Source organism: Chinchilla lanigera, unplaced genomic scaffold, assembly GCF_000276665.1.
Source record: "Chinchilla lanigera isolate Chin_1 unplaced genomic scaffold, ChiLan1.0 scaffold00093, whole genome shotgun sequence".
NCBI lineage: Eukaryota > Metazoa > Chordata > Mammalia > Rodentia > Chinchillidae > Chinchilla > Chinchilla lanigera.
In genome coordinates this window covers 7,083,927-7,102,192 of record NW_004955494.1, presented here as the reverse complement: position 1 = coordinate 7,102,192, position 18,266 = coordinate 7,083,927, and the positions used below count along the sequence as shown (strand labels likewise).

Genomic DNA, 18,266 nt, shown 5'->3' with positions numbered 1-18,266 from the left:
CAGCCCTGGTCATTTTCTTCTGTGACTTTCTAGGCGTTTCTCACGAGAGTGGCTAAGATACAGCAGGGTGCTTTGGAGCTGCTGAGGTCTGGGGTGATTGTGAGATTGGCACAGTGCCAAGTCTATGACATGCGCCCAGAAGTGGACCCACATAGGTAAGTGGCCACACTCACTGGCCTGGGTAAGCTCACAGTAAAGGCTTTTTTTTGTTTTTTTCTGGTATCGGGAATAGAACTCACTACTTCGTGCTTGCCAGGCAGGCACTGTGCCGCTGAGCTAAATCCCCAGCCCCCGCACTAAAGACTTTTTAAGGAGAAAAGAAATTCTAGGGCTGTAGATATATCTCAGTTTTGGGGCAATTACCTACCCATATGTTAAACTGTAGCTTTAATCTCCAGTATTAAAAAAAGAAAAACAAGTTAAAAAAAATTTCTAAACATAATGTTGCCACTGATTTATACTTCTGTTGGCTTTAAGCTGTACTCTTCCATCTTTTGAGGAGACCAGTCATAGGCCCCTGTTGTTTACTAAAAAATGGAAGTTGCTAATCAGTGTCAAAGTAAGTCCCTAATGCTTTCAATTTAAAGTAGTAATATAAGAGAAAAGCAGGAGAGAAGTCTGTTAGTAAATGTGTACCTTCCCAACCTTAGTGTTTTGTTCAGTAGAACTACTTATTTTCAGTTAGTGGTCCTTTGAAGTAGTATAGTGAATTATAATTTGTGAGTTTCCTGTTCCTAGTAATTTGAATGGTATTTCAGAGCTTCCCCTGCCTTATTTTAATATTTCACCTACTGTTTACTGCTGAAAGCTTCAAGTAAAATTATTTTCAAGTTGAAAGCATTTCAGTCCTTTCAGTTTGAATATTGACTATTCAATGTGAAATTTTATTAGTGTATATTAGTTTTACAAAATAATGGGTTTATTTCGAAGTATTCATGCATCAATTTGAAGTTCTTTCTTTCACTGTAGCTTTTTGTGTGTGTTGAGACAGAGTCTTGCTATGTAGTTCTGTCTCGCCTTGAACTCACTATGTAACTCATGCTGGCCATGCCTCCTGAGTCTGGGATCATAGGTGTGCTCCACCAGACCCAGCTATAACTGCAGCATTCTTAAGCAGATAGCATATTTTTCTATCAGTAATTGTTAATTTAAGTTGGGGCTTAGTAATTGTTTTCAAAAGATTCATTGCCAAATTGAATATTTGAGTTTTTCAGGCTTACCTACAGAATTTTGGCATTGCTTTCTAAAGTTTTGAATAGTTGGGCATGGTGGTACATGCCTGTGATCCTAGCAGTTGGGAGGCTGAGGCAGGAGGATTGCTACAAATTTGAGGCCAACCTGAGCTACAGATAAGACCCTGTCTCAAAAAAACAACATAAAGTTTTAAATGTAGAGTTTCTATTTTTATCCTATATAGAGTTGAGTATCCTCAGTTCATGGCATATAATTGTTACTTCTCTGTGCAGGTCCTCTCATTTATTTCCTTTTATTTCTATATTCTCCTTTCGTTCCTTTTTATCAGGCAAATAATATATTTTCTTTTGTCTAAAACTTTAAATATAAAAAATAACACTAAAATAGTTTATTAATAGTGGGAGGGTTTTTTGTTTTTGTTTTTGTTTTTGGTCTTTTTGAGACAGGGCCTCGCTATGTAGTTCAGCCTGGCCTTGAACTTATTTTGTAGCCCAGGCTGTCCTCAAAACTTGCAGAAAAGCTCCTCCCTCAGCCTCCTGAGTGCTGAAACTACAGGTGTGCGCCAGTACGCCTGGCTGAGACCTAATTTTAAAGATTTAAGTGATTTTACAACCTGTTCGACTTTTATTTTAATTTCATTTTATATAATGGAACATGCAGATTCATTTTTGCCTTGAAGAATATTGGGGAAAAATAACTTGTTTTTATCAATTTCTTATTCATAGTTTCTATGGCTCTAGGCACATTGGAGAAAAATAAATGTGTATGAGACGTTTCCAGCATTAACTTTGTTTCCTTAACAAGCTTTTTGAGAATTCAGCTAGCTGCCTTTTACTAAGATACAGGTTTAGGTGAACACCTGAAGCACCACAGTGCATATGGGCTGCAAAGCCCTCCTGCCTGTAGCAGTGTCGCATCTTAATCAGATGGCTTTGATCTGTTTGCCATGTGTATGGTGAGGAATTACTAAGAGCAAACCCGCATTCTCGCAATGTGGCTCTCTCCTTGTGTGGTTGAAACGTCAAGTGTGTTCGGCGTGAGAGACTCCCCGATGTTCATCCCGTCGCCCGTGGATCGCTACCGTCAGGTTCTCCTCCCTGCCCTCCAGCTGTGCCAGGTGGTCCTCACGTCTAGCATGGCGCAGCACTTGCAGGCTGCGGGGCAGGTAAGATGAACTCATGTTTGTTTAGACTCCGCACAGTACAGAGTCCTCTGAATGCTAATGCAGAGGCCTACAGCTAAGACAGCCTGAAAGAATTCGCCTCCATCCTCCTCTCTGAGGCAGAGCAGGGTATAGAAACAGGTGCCTTGGACGTGGGGGTGAGCTCCAGGGACCCCACTTTGTACTCTTGTTTGAACAGAACATGCTGCCATTTAATAGCACTGTGAGATGGAAAGAAGAGACTGAACTTTGTTCCTCTGGAAAGAAAATACTTATTATAGTAGGCACAACCTGACCTTTAAGATACAATTTAACCGGGTATTTCTTGAAAGATATGCCAGGCCTTGCAGAAAATATAAGGTAGTACCACATTTGTATGTGATTTCTACGGAATGAAATACTCGGTCTGTAATTTAAAGAAGTGAATTTTCTGTCAAAAATGCTTTTCATTAGGAAATGTCAACACACTTTAAGAGAAATGTTGTCATTAAGTACCAGAAAGTAGTTTTATTATTACAACTTTCAAACATGTATTTCTGTTTGCTTATATTAGTACTATAATTTTTTTTTTTTTTAAACCAGGTTTACTGTGTGGTTCAGGCTGGTCCTGAACTCTCTATGTAGCCTAGACTGGCCTTGAACTCTTGGCAATCCTCCTGCCTCAGCCTCCTGAGCGCTGGGATTACAGGCGTGCACCACCATGCCCAGCAATATACTATATATTTTAATCATTGATGAATTAGGTTTATCATCATAAATCTCCAGTCTTTTATTATGTTACTTTATGGTGATGCCCTCAGGACCTGGATCCTGAAATGCTTTGTCTTCTGGTAATTCTGTATGCTTTCCCTGCTGTTGCTCAGAGCCATGGTAGTGGGGCAGGTGTGTGCTGCTGTTCCTAAAGTGACAGCCTGTGTTACACTGCAGCAATCTCAGGGACAGTGTGCCCTTGCACAGATGGCTGCCACCGGAGTTCTCTTGTCTTTTTTATTGAGACCAAGAGTTTTCGGTAGCATTGGGACATTGATGTAAGACATGGTTCCCTACACCAGTCCTGTGTGGAGTGTCACAGAAATACCTGAGGAGCTGCCGATCTCTGGGTGCAGCGACTGTGGGCTGAGGCCAGGATTCTATTGAATCCCTCTGATTGAGATGCACAGCCTGCTTTGGCTTAGTCTCTGCCTTGAAGGCAGAGTTGAGATACTCAAGGTGAAAGTGCTGAGAGAATGTCATGTCATGGCAGTCAGACTTTGCATAGAGCAGCTTCTTGAATTCAGTTGCCATTTTATACCCAATCCCATTTAAACAAACGGTAAAAGAAATAAAATAGGTATCAAATATGCCAGGCATGGTGGTACACACCTGTGATCCCAGCATCAGGAGGCTGAGGCAGGAGGATCGCTGTGAGTTTGAGGCCAGCCTGAACTGCATAGTGAAACCCTGTCTCACAAAGGCCAAAAAAGAAAGAAAGAAATAGGTGTCAAATAATAAGTTTTCACTCATCGTTCCAAGTTAGACTCTTCTTTAATAGCCTCCAGTGGTACAGTACAGTATAATTTATAAACCTTGAAATAATTCTTACCTGTGGCTTTCTTGTGAATTTAGTTAAATGTTTGCTTCTTGAAGAAATAAACTACGGGAGCGTAGAAAACAGTTGGTTCTGTTACTTTTCCTCATTACGCTGCATTATTTGCGATAGTATTGTGAAGTGAGTTATACATTTATCATGTAATTGCCTACTCTTCTGCCTTCCTTTGTGCTCGGCCTGCTCCATGGCTCAGGTGTTGCAGTTTCTCATTTCGCATTCTGATACCATCCAAGCCATTCTGCGCTGCCAGGACATGAGTGCTGGTTCTTTGCAGGAACTGGCTCTGCTGACTGGAATTATAAGCAAAGCAGCGCTTCCTGGTGAGTTGAGTGTGTCCAGTGGACTTTTAAGAATTCTTTACAGACTGACACAGCAAAATAGAATCAGTTTGTGTGATACAGGACTTGTGAAAGGGGTACTTCTAACAATCAGCTACATTTAAATAATGTTTTATTTGTAAAAATGACCTTGCTGGGGAAATAGCTCAGTGGTACAGTGCCTGCCTGATATATTTTCCTTATAAAAAATTAGAAATGTTCAAGTAGATAATTAACAATGAAAATTGCATTTCAAAGAAATTAGCAAATAGAGAGAGAATGGACACACAGTACTGACTTATAAGAAGAGGACCACCTGGTACTTCTTACATGCTATTTTAGAAAACATTGAATGGAAGGAAGAAATTGCTATATTCTAGGCAAATGTTTCTTCACAGCAGAAGTACAGAGATACTAGCTTTTAAAAGGTCACTATGATTAAGAATAAAGATGAGAAATTAAGACTTGTCACTTTTTTCTACTATAATTTCTTCACTACGTATAAATTTCAAAGTCAGTTAACTCCCAGATGTAACTGGTGAAGGGACGGGTACTTTTACATTTCCTCTTCCACTTTCAGATTTTCTTATATTATTTTCACTTTGTCAGATTTTATAACATTTCCACCCAGTCTTACACCCACAGTACACTTTCAGCTGTTGTATTTACATAACTTCACTGCAGAATGTCCGTCCTTCCGTCCTTCCTCAGTAAAGACTCAGACTTCAGTCATGAATTCTTGCTTTTCACTTCCCTCATGATATTTTACTTTGTGTTGCAAGTCTCCCTTTCTCTCCCCCACCATCATCCTCAGTTTGACAGTGTATGTTGGCTCCTTTTCTGATGAACTTCATTCATTTTATAAGTGCTGTATAAGCACTTGAATTAGAAAATAGTTAATTGTTAAGTTTAGAAAGTCTCAACTTTTATGGTTATAAGTAAAAGTTTGAATTTTCTTGAAGACTTAAAATGGGTTTCAAAATCACCAATCTGTATTCATATAAATGTACGTGTGCTAGTATTATTATATGAAGGGCTTTTAGCTGGTTTTATATGAAAGGCACCTACAGCGTTTGAGGAAGCATATTTCTCAAGACTTCTATGCCCAGGTTTCTCAAGTCTGTTGGTTCACAGAAAGAATATAAAAAATGAGAACCCTAGCTTTTTACTTTAGCATAAAACTGTACTAAAAGTTACCCAAATTTTTAGGTATATTGAGTGAACTTGATGTGGATGTAAACGAAGGATCTCTGATGGAGCTCCAGGGCCATATTGGAAGATTCCAGGTAACTCACCCTTACTTGTTTAGCAGTGTTAAGCTGTCTTAGGAAACAGCGGTCCTCTGATCCTCCTCCCCATCCTGTTCCCAGTATTGGGCAGCCCCTCTAACTGTTCGGATTCTTTGTTATCTGTAAATTCCGTGCTTATATTGCTACTACTTGATTTTTCTCATTTTCTGAATCACCTTTTGGTTTTCCGTTGATGCTGAGAATTTAGATTGCTTTATTCCTTTTCTTCTACCATGCAATGTATCTATTTTCGATGACATCCCCCATAAGTCAGTGTGACTATAATTTTGGTTATATTAATGCATAATGCTTCAGTATTATGACTGTGCCTTTTTTTTTATTAAGCCATGAACAACACTTTTTTGTGTGGTGTTTTATTTTTCCTAGAGTTGATAATTGCTGCTGCCTTTTAAAAAAATTTGCTTGGTATTTATTTTGCATTTATCTTTTTAACTCTCCTCTGTGTGTGTACTCTCTGTGTTCAAACATACCAGATAGTTTATCAGATATTTTGTGGGTCTTTCTGGAAGCCTCCTGCCTTGCTCTGATATGGGCATCTTCATTTTTTATTGGCTATGGAATAATTTTATATTTGAATGTGTATTCTGGTTTGTTGTTTGTTTTTTGCTTTTGTTTCATTTTGTGTTTTGAGATAGGGTCTTGCTTTGTAGTACAGGCTGGCCTTGAGCTCACCATGTAGCCCAGGCTAGCCTTGAACTCACAGCTACCCTCCTGCCTCAGCCTCCCAAGCTCTGGGATTACAGGCGAGTACCACCACACCCATCTAACCCATCCTTTTTTTTCTTAACTTTTTTCCAGTTTTCGAAAGAAAAATGCTAGGGCTGGGGTGAAGCTTGATGGAAGAGTATATGCCTAGCAAGTGTGAAGTCCCAGGTTTGGTCCTCAGCCCTATCACAAAAGAAAAATACTGCCATTAGCATTTTTGTAGACATATTTTAAATTCTGAACCAAATCACGTATAAGGTAGAACTGGGTCTAAGGATATGTACATAGTACATTTTGAAATCAAATGTTTATTAAATGTCTCTCCAGAAAGGGTTGCACTTTTTATTTTTCTTTCTTTGCTGTACTGGGGATTGAACCCAGGACCTTTGCAGTGAGTTATGTCCCCAGTTTCTATTTTTTATTTGAGGCAGGGTCTTCCTAAGTGGCTAAGGGCTGGGCTTGAGCTTGTGATCCTCCTGCTGGGATTGCAGTGTGAGCCACTGTAGAGTACTTGCCTAGCTTCACACTTGCTAGGCAAGTACCCTACCATCAGGCTACATCCCAGCCCTAGCATTATTCTTTTGAAAACTGGAAAAAAGGATGCGTTAGATGGGTGTGGTGGTACACGCATATAATCCCAACACTTGGGAGGCTGAGGCAGGAGGGTAGCTGTGAGTTCCAGGCTACCTTGGGCTACATGGTGAACTCAAGGCCAGAGTGCTGGGATTGTAGGTGTGAGCCAGTGTGCCCAGCTCAAAAAGAGTTACACTTTTTCCAACAAAACCCAAATACTGTTTTATTTTTGTTTTTGAGTTTTCTAGTGTTTTTCATCAGCAGGGAGAAAAGGATCTTTTTGGTAAATGATAATCTCTGGGCATGTTTGAGCACATGTGTTTTTATCTGTAAGAGGAACAAGCACACATTTGTAAGGTTTTAAAATAGGACCATTTCAGCAAAATAAGTTTGTGTTACAGTCTCATTAATAACCTTTCCCCTCCCAATTAAACTAACATCAGTTCAAATAAGACATTGTGTTTATATGTACTGTCCATATTTGTGTGTGTATATATATACACACATGCAGAGTCTGCCCAAAAATGCATATATAATTCAGTTCACTATCCTAATAAATACCTGGAAGCTAATGCTCTTCACTTTTAGCACCTCTTGTAATTGTAGAGGCCAGAGGTAAGTTGTGTTAATCTCATGATGTCTCAGTAAACTTAGCATTAAAATATTTATACAAGTTCTTTTCCTGATAGGTCCTTTTTTGGTTGACTGTGTGTAATGTTAATCAATTTTATAAAACTTGTTTTTACTGTATGCTAAGTACAGAATGTTGTGCTAAAGCACATTAAATATAAAACAATGTCTCAGGTAATCTTAACAGTCTTGTAAGATAGAAATTATTACCACTTTAAAAATGTGACCATAAAGGGTTGAAGAAATGAAGTAATTTTTCCCTGATCACATAGCAAAAATTCCACTTGCTGCTGGAACCCACACTGAATCCAGACCCATGTGCTATCACTTGAAAATCTTGTCCTTTTCCTCTGAGAACTAGAGGAACAATTGTATCCTCAACATTTTCAAGCTAGTAACAGAGGGATTTTATCTGCCGCAGCAACCTGTATGTTCGTAACCCCTTCCCGAAGTCCTTGCAGTCATCCACAAGAGGAGCAATCCTGTCCTGTCCTTTTCTTTCTTACATTCTTTAAACATGTGACTTAGACAAATTATCATGGTTTGTTGTCCTCTTACCCTTTCTTTGCTTGCTTTTCATTTATTTATTGACTTGTGTGCATTTAATGATTGTTTCCCAGAGAATGATTCGTGCCTTTTTTTGATCTGACACATAAAGATTCTTTGCCAAACGTTCAGACTACTGGGGATTAACTGCTGAGCAAACTGGTAACCTGCTAGTAAGTGCTACCTCTCACTGGCTCAGTGGGAAGTAAGACACCAGGTGTTTTCAAGGGTGGAATCATTTCCCACTGTTTCTTTTTTCCATCCCTCAAGAAATATGTCCCTAATTTAAACACAGTCAACTAGAGAGGAACAAAATACCTCCTTGTTTTTTAGCGCCAGTGCTTGGGACTGCTAAGTCGCTTTGGTGGTTCTGACAGACTGCGGCAGTTTAAATTCCAAGATGGTAATCTGGATGGCGACCGCGTGAGCAAGAACGATGAGGTCGAGCTGGCCATGCAGCAGGTAGGAGGGCGAGGGTGAGGGAACTGTGCTGTAAGCTTTTCGTGTTTTGAGGGAAGTGTGATAAAAAGAGTAGATGTCACTTGGTAGTGCGTGTCTATAATCCCAGCTCTCTGGGAGGCTGAGGCAGGAAGATCACAAGTTTGAGCCCAACCTGGGCAACTAGATGAGACCCTGTCTCAAAATTTAAAAGGGGGCTGGAGATAGAGTTCAATATAAAGATCCTGAGCTCAATCCCCAGTATTGCCAAAAAAAAAAGTATATAATTTTATAAATTGATTTATATTCTTGTTCCTCTGTAGATCTAGATTTCTAGGACATGCAGTCACTGTGGGGGCTAATATTTTCACTACTGCTATTCTTTCATTGTAGATTTGTGCCAATGTAATGGAGTATTGCCAGTCACTCATTCTCCAGAGCTCCCCTACCCTCCAGCACATCGTGTGTCTCTTCACCCCCAGCCTCTCAGAAAGCAGTAACAGAGAGGGACCGCGCCAAGGTGAGCCCGCTTTGTTTTTCTGTGTCTGCAGAATGGTGCTGTGATTATGACAGCTCTCTGTCCTTGCTCTAGTGAAATGCAGCTCTTTTTCATTATACGAGTCATTAATGAGGAAATTTTAAGTGACTTTTTAAAGCAAATGTGGGCAGTACTACTGTCAGACCTCCGTGAGCCTGGAGAGCTCGAGAAAGAAATTCAGGATTTTCTGTATCTGAAAGAGCCATGTGGGAAAGTATACTCTTAAATAGTACTTAGATCCCAAAGAAAATAACTAGCATTGGAAAATAAGCTGGGTAAAAAAATACAAAACAGGGCTGGGGCTGGGGATTTAGCTCAGTGGCACAGCGCCTGCCTGGCAAGCGCAGGGTCATGAGTTGAATTCCTGGTACCAGAAGCAAAACAACAAAACAAAACAAAAAATATATAAAAATACCACAGATAGTTTTGCGTGTTAAATCAGGTGAAACTGAATTCAGTGTCTAAATGGAATTTTGTATTACAGCTCCAAACTTCTATAATAGAGCAAAGTAAAATTGAAATACTAGGTAGGCTGACTTAGCCTGTGATTTCCTCATGAGGTGGAGAAGATTTGGAATATGGGGCAGGACTGTGGTTTGGTAGGCACTGTTGTCCTGTGGACAAGGCCCATTGGTATGTTCGTGTAATGGTAATAGAATGAACTGGTGGTAGATTCAGGAAGCGTTTGGTAGGTTTCTGAGGATGTTATTTTAGACTTATAACCTTATTATATATACATTATGGGAAAAACTCTAACTCTTATAAAATATCCTAGCTAACAGGGTTACAGTTTTAAAATTGAAGTGTTAGTTACATACAACAAAATGTATCCATTATAGGTGTACAGTTTTAATAATTTTGATAATAAAATAAACAGTTGTGTAACCACTACCACAGTCAAAATCTAGGAACAATGTTCTCTTCCCTGTTCTTGCCATTTGCATTTGATCATTTCTTTTGAGCCCTGGCTCAGCCACCTACTGTTCTGATTCCGGATAGTAGTTCTGCCTTGTCCCTCCAGCATCTGTCTTCTGCTATTTGATGGAGACCTCTAACTGAAACTAATGCTTTAGAGCAGGTTCAACCTGAATATCAGATCCTCAAGCAAAAACGTAATTTTTTCATTTGTTCTTCAGAGACATTTATCATATTGTAACAGGGTATTATTGATGAGGATGATATTTTCATTTAGTCGCCTCTTTTGAGGCATTGTTGCACATTATATTATTTGTATTAAATATTTAAAAGGTAAACTTTATGAAGCTTTATAAATTAATCATCACTTTTCCTTAGACTTTTTTTATATTAGACCACACTTTCTTGTGCCAGTTCTAGACACCTGACCACGTAGGTTATGTGGTAGTCTTGAGAATAGAGAAGCAGTTTAACCTAGTGGTTAAGAATACAAGTTGGCTGGGCATGATGGCGCATGTCTGTAATCCCAGCACTCAGGAGGTTGAGGTAGGAGTTTGAGACCAGCCTGGGCTACAAAGTGAGCTCAAGGACAGCCTGAACTGCATAGTGAGACCCTGTCTCAAAAAGACCAAAAAAAAAACCCCACAGGTTGATGATAAATTACCTTGATTTGAATCCCAGTTCTTCTAGTAATGATTGGTACGACTTCAGAAAAGTTGCCCTCTTTGTACCTCAGTTTCCTTATCTGTGAAATGGAAGCTCTCCTTCGATGGCTTGCTATAAGAATGTACTAATGTGTGGAAAGTCCTTTAGAACGGAGCCTGCCAATTAGCATACCTAATGCTAGCTGTTACTATTTTGATTATTACGATTGTAATTGTTATCACATAGTACAGTTATTGTTTCTGGTGATCCAAAGACCCTTTCCTATAGCACTTCAACTTCTTACTCCGTGTGGTCCTATACCCGTGATTCTGTACTTCAGTTTCTCAGGAATCATCATCATCTGGTGTCTTGTAGCCTCTGAATGCTCTGATATTTTCTAGACTTGAGCAAGTTAGTGGGTGAGAACTCCTGAAATGCTTGGGGGACCTCTTGGCATTAGACCGTGCTCTTGGTTGAGATCTTCATCAGGAGAAGCTCTGTAACCACCACCATTTTGAAGGTTGTCACATCCTCACTGAAGACTGGCAAAGAAAACCTAAGAAGACCTAGGAAATCCAGTTTATCTAGCAGATCCTGACTGGAGGAAGCTTCCGCAGACAATATATCCCCTCATAAGATTTATGAAATCTTGCTTTAGAACAAAGTTAAGGGAATTGGTAATGTAAGAAGCAAGGCCATTAAACGATTATGTCCAAATTAAACTTAACATTACCAGTATTTTCAAGAAATCTCTTAATCATTAGAACAAGTTATTTCAGTTATGCTACACAAATTTCTCTAGGATGGTACTGTTATTGCTCCTTAATTCTTCCCTCTGATTTTGACTTTAATGACATCCCAGTGTTCCTTTGCATTTTCACGGGAAGGTAGCCAGGTAAAAGGCAAATCATTGTATATTGCTGCCCAGATGGAGCTGTAGTAAACGATGTGTTAAAATTCAAATCCAGTTATATTTTTGGAATATTTCAGTTAGCATTATTGTGTCTTTGAACTATCAATTCGGTAACTAGAAAGATGCAGACTAAGAATTAACTCATGTAACTGGAGCCATTAGTTGAGGAAGGAAATTATTCACCTGGGGTCAGAAACCCCTCAGATTACACATAGGGTTTGTGCTATATATATGGGGCAGGTAGAGGTGTATAACTCTCATAAAGTTCTCAGTGAAAGAAGTCTCTAGTAAAAGAAAAGCTCTGCTGATGTCCACCAGCTGTACTTCTCTCAGGTCTCTACCCTTACGCATGGACCTGGTTGCACTAGCTCACGGTGTACCTTGAACTGTCAGTGATAGTTTAAACATTGTCTTAGGTTCCTAGCTTTTAATAATTGTTTACATGTGCTTCAATTCTGGGGCATCCATTGTTTTAAGGAGATCATTTAAAATTCAGATAAAATTCTTAAGCAGAGCATTGTTCTCTGTCCTCGTATTAGATGCCCAGGTTCCAGTGGTCCCACACTGGCACCTGCCTGGTTTGGGCATTATCGTGTACCTGCTGAGACAGAGTGCCCGTGATTTCTTCAGCTATTACGACAGTCACCGACGCAGCGTCAGCAAGCTTCAGAGTGTAGAGCAGCTTCCTCCGGATGAGATAAAGGAGGTACGAGCCTTGAGGCGGGAACTTGAGAAACTATTGCGTTTACTGACAAGGAGAGGGTACGGTCTCGTGTGGGAGTGGAGGACAATATTTACTGTGTTACTAAAGGAACTGGCGAGATTCTTCTCTGTGCCTGGAAGAAGAGCCTCGCCTTTGCCCCAACTCCGTAAGTGTGGACACTCTACTGAAAAATGCTCAGGTGGTCCCATTTAAAATAGAAAAGCAGCTGGCTTTTGAGAGTTTTGAGTAATTTACATTCTAAAATCTGTGCTGAGAAATTGTGGTTTTTTATTGCGGATGTTTTTGTAGTAGAAAGTAGGTAACTGTCTCTGTGCCTTCGGCATCTTCAGTGTCTGTGTAGTGGAATTTTCAAACAAGTGAAATAGCACATCAAACTTCATGCCTTTTCTGAGTGACCCAGTCTTTCTCTTGCTCTGTAGCAAACAATGCCGACTTACTAGGCTGCTTCCCTAAGCAGCTTGCCTTCTTTTCCACTTGGGATAGCTGCACTACATGTAAGACCTTTCTTAGCCACTCCCTGAGCAGTGCTGAAGCTTCGTGTCCTCCGGCAGCCTGAGTATGGAGCCATTTCACCAGTCCTAGTTCACACCAGCCTTGCTGAAAAATTCCTCAGCACTCGTGCAGACAGGCTGTGAGCTGCATGTTCTGCCTGAATAAGGAGGCAGGTGGTGTTGGTACTCCCATTTCTCAAGAGGGGAAACAGGCACAAGTCTTGCTGACTTGCCCCAAGACACACGCAGCAGGCACAGGGTGAACCATGAGTGACTGAGTAGGTTCAGGTAACGCCTGAAACTGTGTGGGTTATGTCTGGCTGTTTTCTCCCTGTTGTGTATTGACAATGCCAGAGTGTTTGAGCCTCAGTATAACCAGGCTGTTGATTCCAGGACTCCTGCGGGTACCAAAGTCTCAGGGCGGTAAAGTCCCTTAATAAAGCAGTGTAGAGTTTGTATACAGCTTAGCACACATTCTCCTCTGTACTTCAAATGATGTCTAGATTACTTAGTTTGCTGCTGTATTTTTTTAGGGAATAATGGCAAGAAAATGTTGAGTACAGACACAGTTCTTTTTAAAAATATCTGTGACCAGTAAGTTGGTTGCATCTGTACGTGCAGAACCTGGGGCTGTGGAGGGCTATGTCTGCAGGATGAGTGGCCATCATATGCAGCACACAGGTTCCGCCAGTCACTGCAGTCTGCCTTCTGTCAGGCTGTGTCCACGAGTGTGTGTATGCCAGGGGAGGCTTCGGTTGGTCATTGCGTGTTCTCCGTGCCGTAGACATCTGCATTTCATGTTCTTCAGAAGATGCCTGACAGCCATTGGGGAAATGCTCCATGGCATTGTTTCACCTGCTCTTGCACAAGTAGGCTCTGTGCCCATGTTACAAGAACTTGAGGCTGGCGAGCCCATTAACAGGTTGGAAGTGTCGCTGCCTGGACAGGAGAAGGTAGTAGGTAAACACTGCTATGACTCTGACTGCTTCTTTGGCTCTCATTTTCGCATAAAGAGACTCTTGTCTGCAAGGATATTTAAATGTGAGTACTTTTCACAGCACTTAACACAGTGACCTACCAATGCTAGACAAACTTGTTAAATTTGTTACAGTTTATGTCATTCTAATAGTACATTTATTTTTTTCTCCTAGTTGTGTCAGTCCGTGATGCCTGCTGGTGTTGATAAAATCTCCACTACCCAGAAGTATGTTCTGGCAAAACGGTGCTTGGTGAAGTTGATCAATAATAGAGCTAAACTGCTTTCCCTGTGTTCTTGTATCCTTTATAAAGTCATAGGCTTGAGTGGTGACCTTTCAATATAGAAACTGTTGAGCCTGGTGTGGTGGCTTATGCCTGTAATCCCCCTACTCGGAAGGCTGAGGCAGGAGGATCTCTGGGAGTTCGAGGCCATCCTGGGCAATAAAGTGAGCTCAAGGCCAGCCTGAACTGTATAGTGAGATCCTGTCTCAAAAAGGAAAAAAAAAAAAAATAGGAACTATTTACAGACAAGTCACATTATTTGTCCACTAAAACTAGATGGGAGGGGACATAATTGCTGTTGTTTTCCTGTAAATGCCTGATACATTTTCAAGTTGTAATATTCTTTTGAGTAGCCAGTAATATTGGATATCCAGACCCTTTGTGTCGGCAGGGGTAAGGACTCCAGAGGGCTAGTGCACACCTGCCTGTCGCCCGCGCAGCCCCTTGCTGCTCTCTCTGGAAGCTCCTCGTGGAACCTCACTGTCTGGCAGGCTGCAGCTGGGCTGCATCACTGTGGGAGTACAGCCTCTTTTCTCCTCAGAAGCTGGGGTGTAAAGACACACCATGAGGTTATTGTCCTTTACCTGGAATGCGCAGTTATCATAGAGACCTGCCTCTTTGTTCTTTGGCGCCACCTGGAGTACTACTTGTTACACTGCTCGCCCATGAATTCCCAAGATTCCTTATTTGCCTCCAGACCCTTATTTAAAAGCAGAAGACTGCAAGGTAAACTTTATTTTGCGGATAAGTGAACCATAAATGCTGATGTATTATAATGCCTTGAAAAAGTAGTCACTTTTTTATTTTAGCGACAAGGTCTTGGTATGTTGTCCAGGCTAGTCTTGAACCCCGCCCCCCCCTCCGGGCTCAAGAGACCCTCTTGCCTCAGCCTCTACAGTGGCTGGGCCGCAGGTGTGCCAACTACATCCACTATTTTTGTTTGTTTTTGGTTTAGCTCTGCCACTAAACAACAACTCCAGCTCAATTTTCATTTAATTTTTGTGTTTGTAGGTTGCTACAAGTGAATGAGGTAATTAAGAGCTACTAATAGACGTAGCTATGTTTTGTATTTCTGTCCATGGGAAATGGTGCTGAGCACAAGAGTGTTTGAGAGCCATCTCATAGCGGCTCTTCACCTTCTTGCACAGAAGGGCTGACTCTGCTCAGGCATCCCCTGGTCACAGTTCTCCAGAGGCACAGAAGCAGGACAACCATTAGGCTGTGATGCTGTGATGCTCGTGGCTGAAGTGAGTCTGTGTGGCTCACAGGTGTCTAGGTCCCTTCACTGTGGGAACAGAAGGAAAGTGGGGGAGCCTGGGCCTGGCCCAGGGAAGCGTGCCGAACCTTCTGTGGCCAAGAGCTACAGACGGGGTTCCCAGGCCGTACCACTTCTCCCAGGCCTGCTGCTCTGGTTGGCAGGTTCTCCCTCCCATTGTGCTGGAGACAGATTAGCAGAGCTCCTTTGACTGTGTCTCTTATCTCTAGATTCCTTCCCCTCAGAAGCCAGTCTGGATTTTAGAATTGGGCCAACTGTAGTGAGCCAACATGATATAGAGCAGGTAAGGCTGTATTCTCATACTCTGTTTTTCTCCTCATTATAGTAAAAAGGAATGCCAGTGGTGTTACAGATTGTCATTTTCAGGACTGCATACAGAGATCTAGATGAATTCTGACTTGGCCCCTTAACAGCTATGTGGCTCGGCACGACTTAGTTTCTGAGCCTCCATTTCTTTGTCTAAGAAACGATAATTCAACCTCAGAAGGTCTTGTCAGAGCTAGGTGAGGTTTCATGTCTAGGGACCTGGACACCTGTGAAGTTCTCAGTGGTTGAGTAATTGGTAGGTGTTGTGGGCTGTGTTTTAGTCAGCTTTCCATCATCATAGTTAAATACCCAAAATAATTATCAAGAGAAAAGATTTACTCTGGTTCACAGATTGTGAGGTTCCAGCCCAAGATTGGCCCCATGGCCGTGGTGGGCATGCTGGACAACAGGTGAAATAAGCTACAGATCCCATGGCAGGGCGCAAAAGAGAGAAAATCCATGGTCCCGGAGTCCTCACTTCCAGGGCATATTCATCATGACCTCAGGACTTCTGTGGGAACAAAGGCTTTATAACACAGGGACCTCAGGGAACATTCCCTACCCAAACTATAGCAGTATATACATCTCTACTATTAGGTTTGCAGAAGTTTTAGGCACAAAGTATCACTTGACACTTAATTTCTCAGGAAATACTTTTGGTGTGAGATTAAGGGCATCCAATAAAAATCCCACTGTATTAAGTCTATTATAACATGAGGCATTATGGTCTTAGTGTCCTCTTCATCTGAAGTGTTGCAAAAATGAAGAATGTCCCAGAAACAATGAGTGTGCTAAACTAGTAGTGAGGGCTTGTTTCTAACCAGACAGGTATGAGAGTGTGGATTAGGGAAGATGGCTTATAGCTAGATCTGCTGCTAGGCACCTGATATCTTTAGCTATGATTTCAGAAGGTGTCTTTTCTTCTCAAATCCCTGTTTGCTGCCTTTCTTAAAGCTGATGATTGGGCCTTAAGCAGGGAAGAGAGGTGCAGTAGCCCTTAGACCAGTTCCCCAGATGTCCTGGGTAACACACTCATCCTGGGCCTGCCTGTGTTTGCCCCTCAGTGACCTTTTTATAAAAGGAAGCAAGGGTTGAGGCCATGTACAGAACTGGACAAAAAATAGATTGTCCAGAAGACGTTTAATAAATGGCTGTTGAATTAATGACCCTTACTGTCCCAGTTAGATTGTCTGTCATAAAGCTAACCCAAAAAATGGAGGATGAATCATCTCACTCGCTGTAATTTTAATGCAGAACTGAAGGCAGGTAGACTTGTCTACTTTTGTGCTTAATTTTGTCCTTTCAATGTGACATCAAAAAGATAATCTGAACCTACCTATGAATGGTGAAGTGCATACCAACTCCCTCCCTGCCGGGCCCCCATTGCTATTTCTTAAAAACAAATGCATGCAGATGTTTTAATTGCAAAATAAAGTGGAAAGTAAATGCCTCTCCTGCCTATGCCTTCCTCCTTCTCTTCTTTCTCCTATTTTTTCTTCTTTTTTTGAGGTCCGGTGTTGCTATGTTTCAGGCTGGCCTTCAACTCACAACATTCCTCCTGCCTCAGCACCTCTTCTTTTCCCCACAAAGGCATTTACTCTTTAACTTTTTTTTTTTTGAGGAAAGATTTCACTCAGTTATTTTGAGGAAAGATTTCAACTGGGTTTTGAGGAACTTGCTATCTTCCTCCCTTGGCCTCTCAGAATACTAGGGATTATAGAAATGTGTCTCCATGCCTGACTTCTTAACTCATTTATATGGCCTTTTTGGAATTGTTTTTGCATATATGTCAGTATATCAGTATCAGTTTTTGTTTGTTTGTTTTTTATTATTGGTACCAGGAATCAAACCCAGGACCTTGTGTTTGCCAGGCAGCCATGGTGTGGCTGAGCTGTATCCCCAGCTCAGTATCAGTAATTATTGTAATTTAAAATAGATTCATATATATAAGAACAGAAAGAGGAACAAGCACTAGGATCATAAAATTCTAAGGTAGAAAATGTGAATGTATGGTTAATGTGGTACCACATAACAAAAATCCAAAAGTATTTTACTTTGAAAAGATCACATTACAAAAATAGAAAGCTGCTTTAAGTTGGAAGCCATAGAAAGAAGATATTTGAGACAGCAATTCTAATAATCTTATCTGTGTTGCCTCTAGCTTCAGGCTGATGCCATCAATGCATTTGGAGAATCACTACAAAAGAAGCTTTTGGACATTGAACGATTATATTCAAAAGTCCGATCTCGCTATAGTTTCATACAGGCTCTTGTCAGACGTATCAGCGGCCTACTGAGGTTATCGAGGAGTTGAGAGCCTGCATCTAGTGCTCTTCTATGGAAGAGATGAACTGGGGACAGCTATCTCCTTTTTATAGATTACTTTGTTTCTAAATTATGACCAAAATATTTTGCTATGTCTTTATATGTGAAATCTTTTCTGTAAACGTCTTTGCCTGATTCTATCCTCACTAGTAAAAAATAAATACTTTTTAAAAAAAAACAAAGGAAATTTATGGTCAGTTTTTTGAAATTTTTATCTAGGAAGTGATCAACATCATTGGTAATGTTAACATAGAAACCTTTTTACAGTGATGGTTTTCCCCTAGAGATATTTTGAATGCTAAGTTAGGCATCATCTGGAAATGCTAATTTTTTTATCCTTTTATATCACACTTCTGGCACTTTTTACCCACACTACATGGGGTAGAATGGATAAAAAACTAGCAATGCCT

At 40.9% G+C, this 18,266-nt stretch overlaps 1 protein-coding gene across 3 annotated transcripts in view; it reads left to right on the top strand.

Annotated features, from left to right (window-relative positions):
• Positions 1–18,043, top strand: part of Nup205 (nucleoporin 205kDa) — a 64,115-nt gene extending 46,072 nt beyond the window's left edge. For 2 of the 3 annotated variants that reach the window (XM_013504999.1, XM_005405474.2), the window contains 11 exons: positions 34–155; positions 2,221–2,359; positions 4,138–4,264; positions 5,471–5,547; positions 8,359–8,487; positions 8,857–8,983; positions 12,014–12,180; positions 13,841–13,964; positions 14,547–14,675; positions 15,435–15,508; positions 17,693–18,043. In XM_013504999.1, the coding sequence (XP_013360453.1) occupies positions 34–155; positions 2,221–2,359; positions 4,138–4,264; positions 5,471–5,547; positions 8,359–8,487; positions 8,857–8,983; positions 12,014–12,180; positions 13,841–13,964; positions 14,547–14,675; positions 15,435–15,508; positions 17,693–17,845 (1,368 nt within the window). In that variant the 3' untranslated portion in view covers positions 17,846–18,043. Of the gene's footprint in view, positions 1–33; positions 156–2,220; positions 2,360–4,137; positions 4,265–5,470; positions 5,548–8,358; positions 8,488–8,856; positions 8,984–12,013; positions 12,181–13,840; positions 13,965–14,546; positions 14,676–15,434; positions 15,509–17,692 lie in introns of those variants that run through there. The other variant, XM_013505000.1, reaches the window with a different exon arrangement.
• Positions 18,044–18,266: the final 223 nt, after the last annotated feature.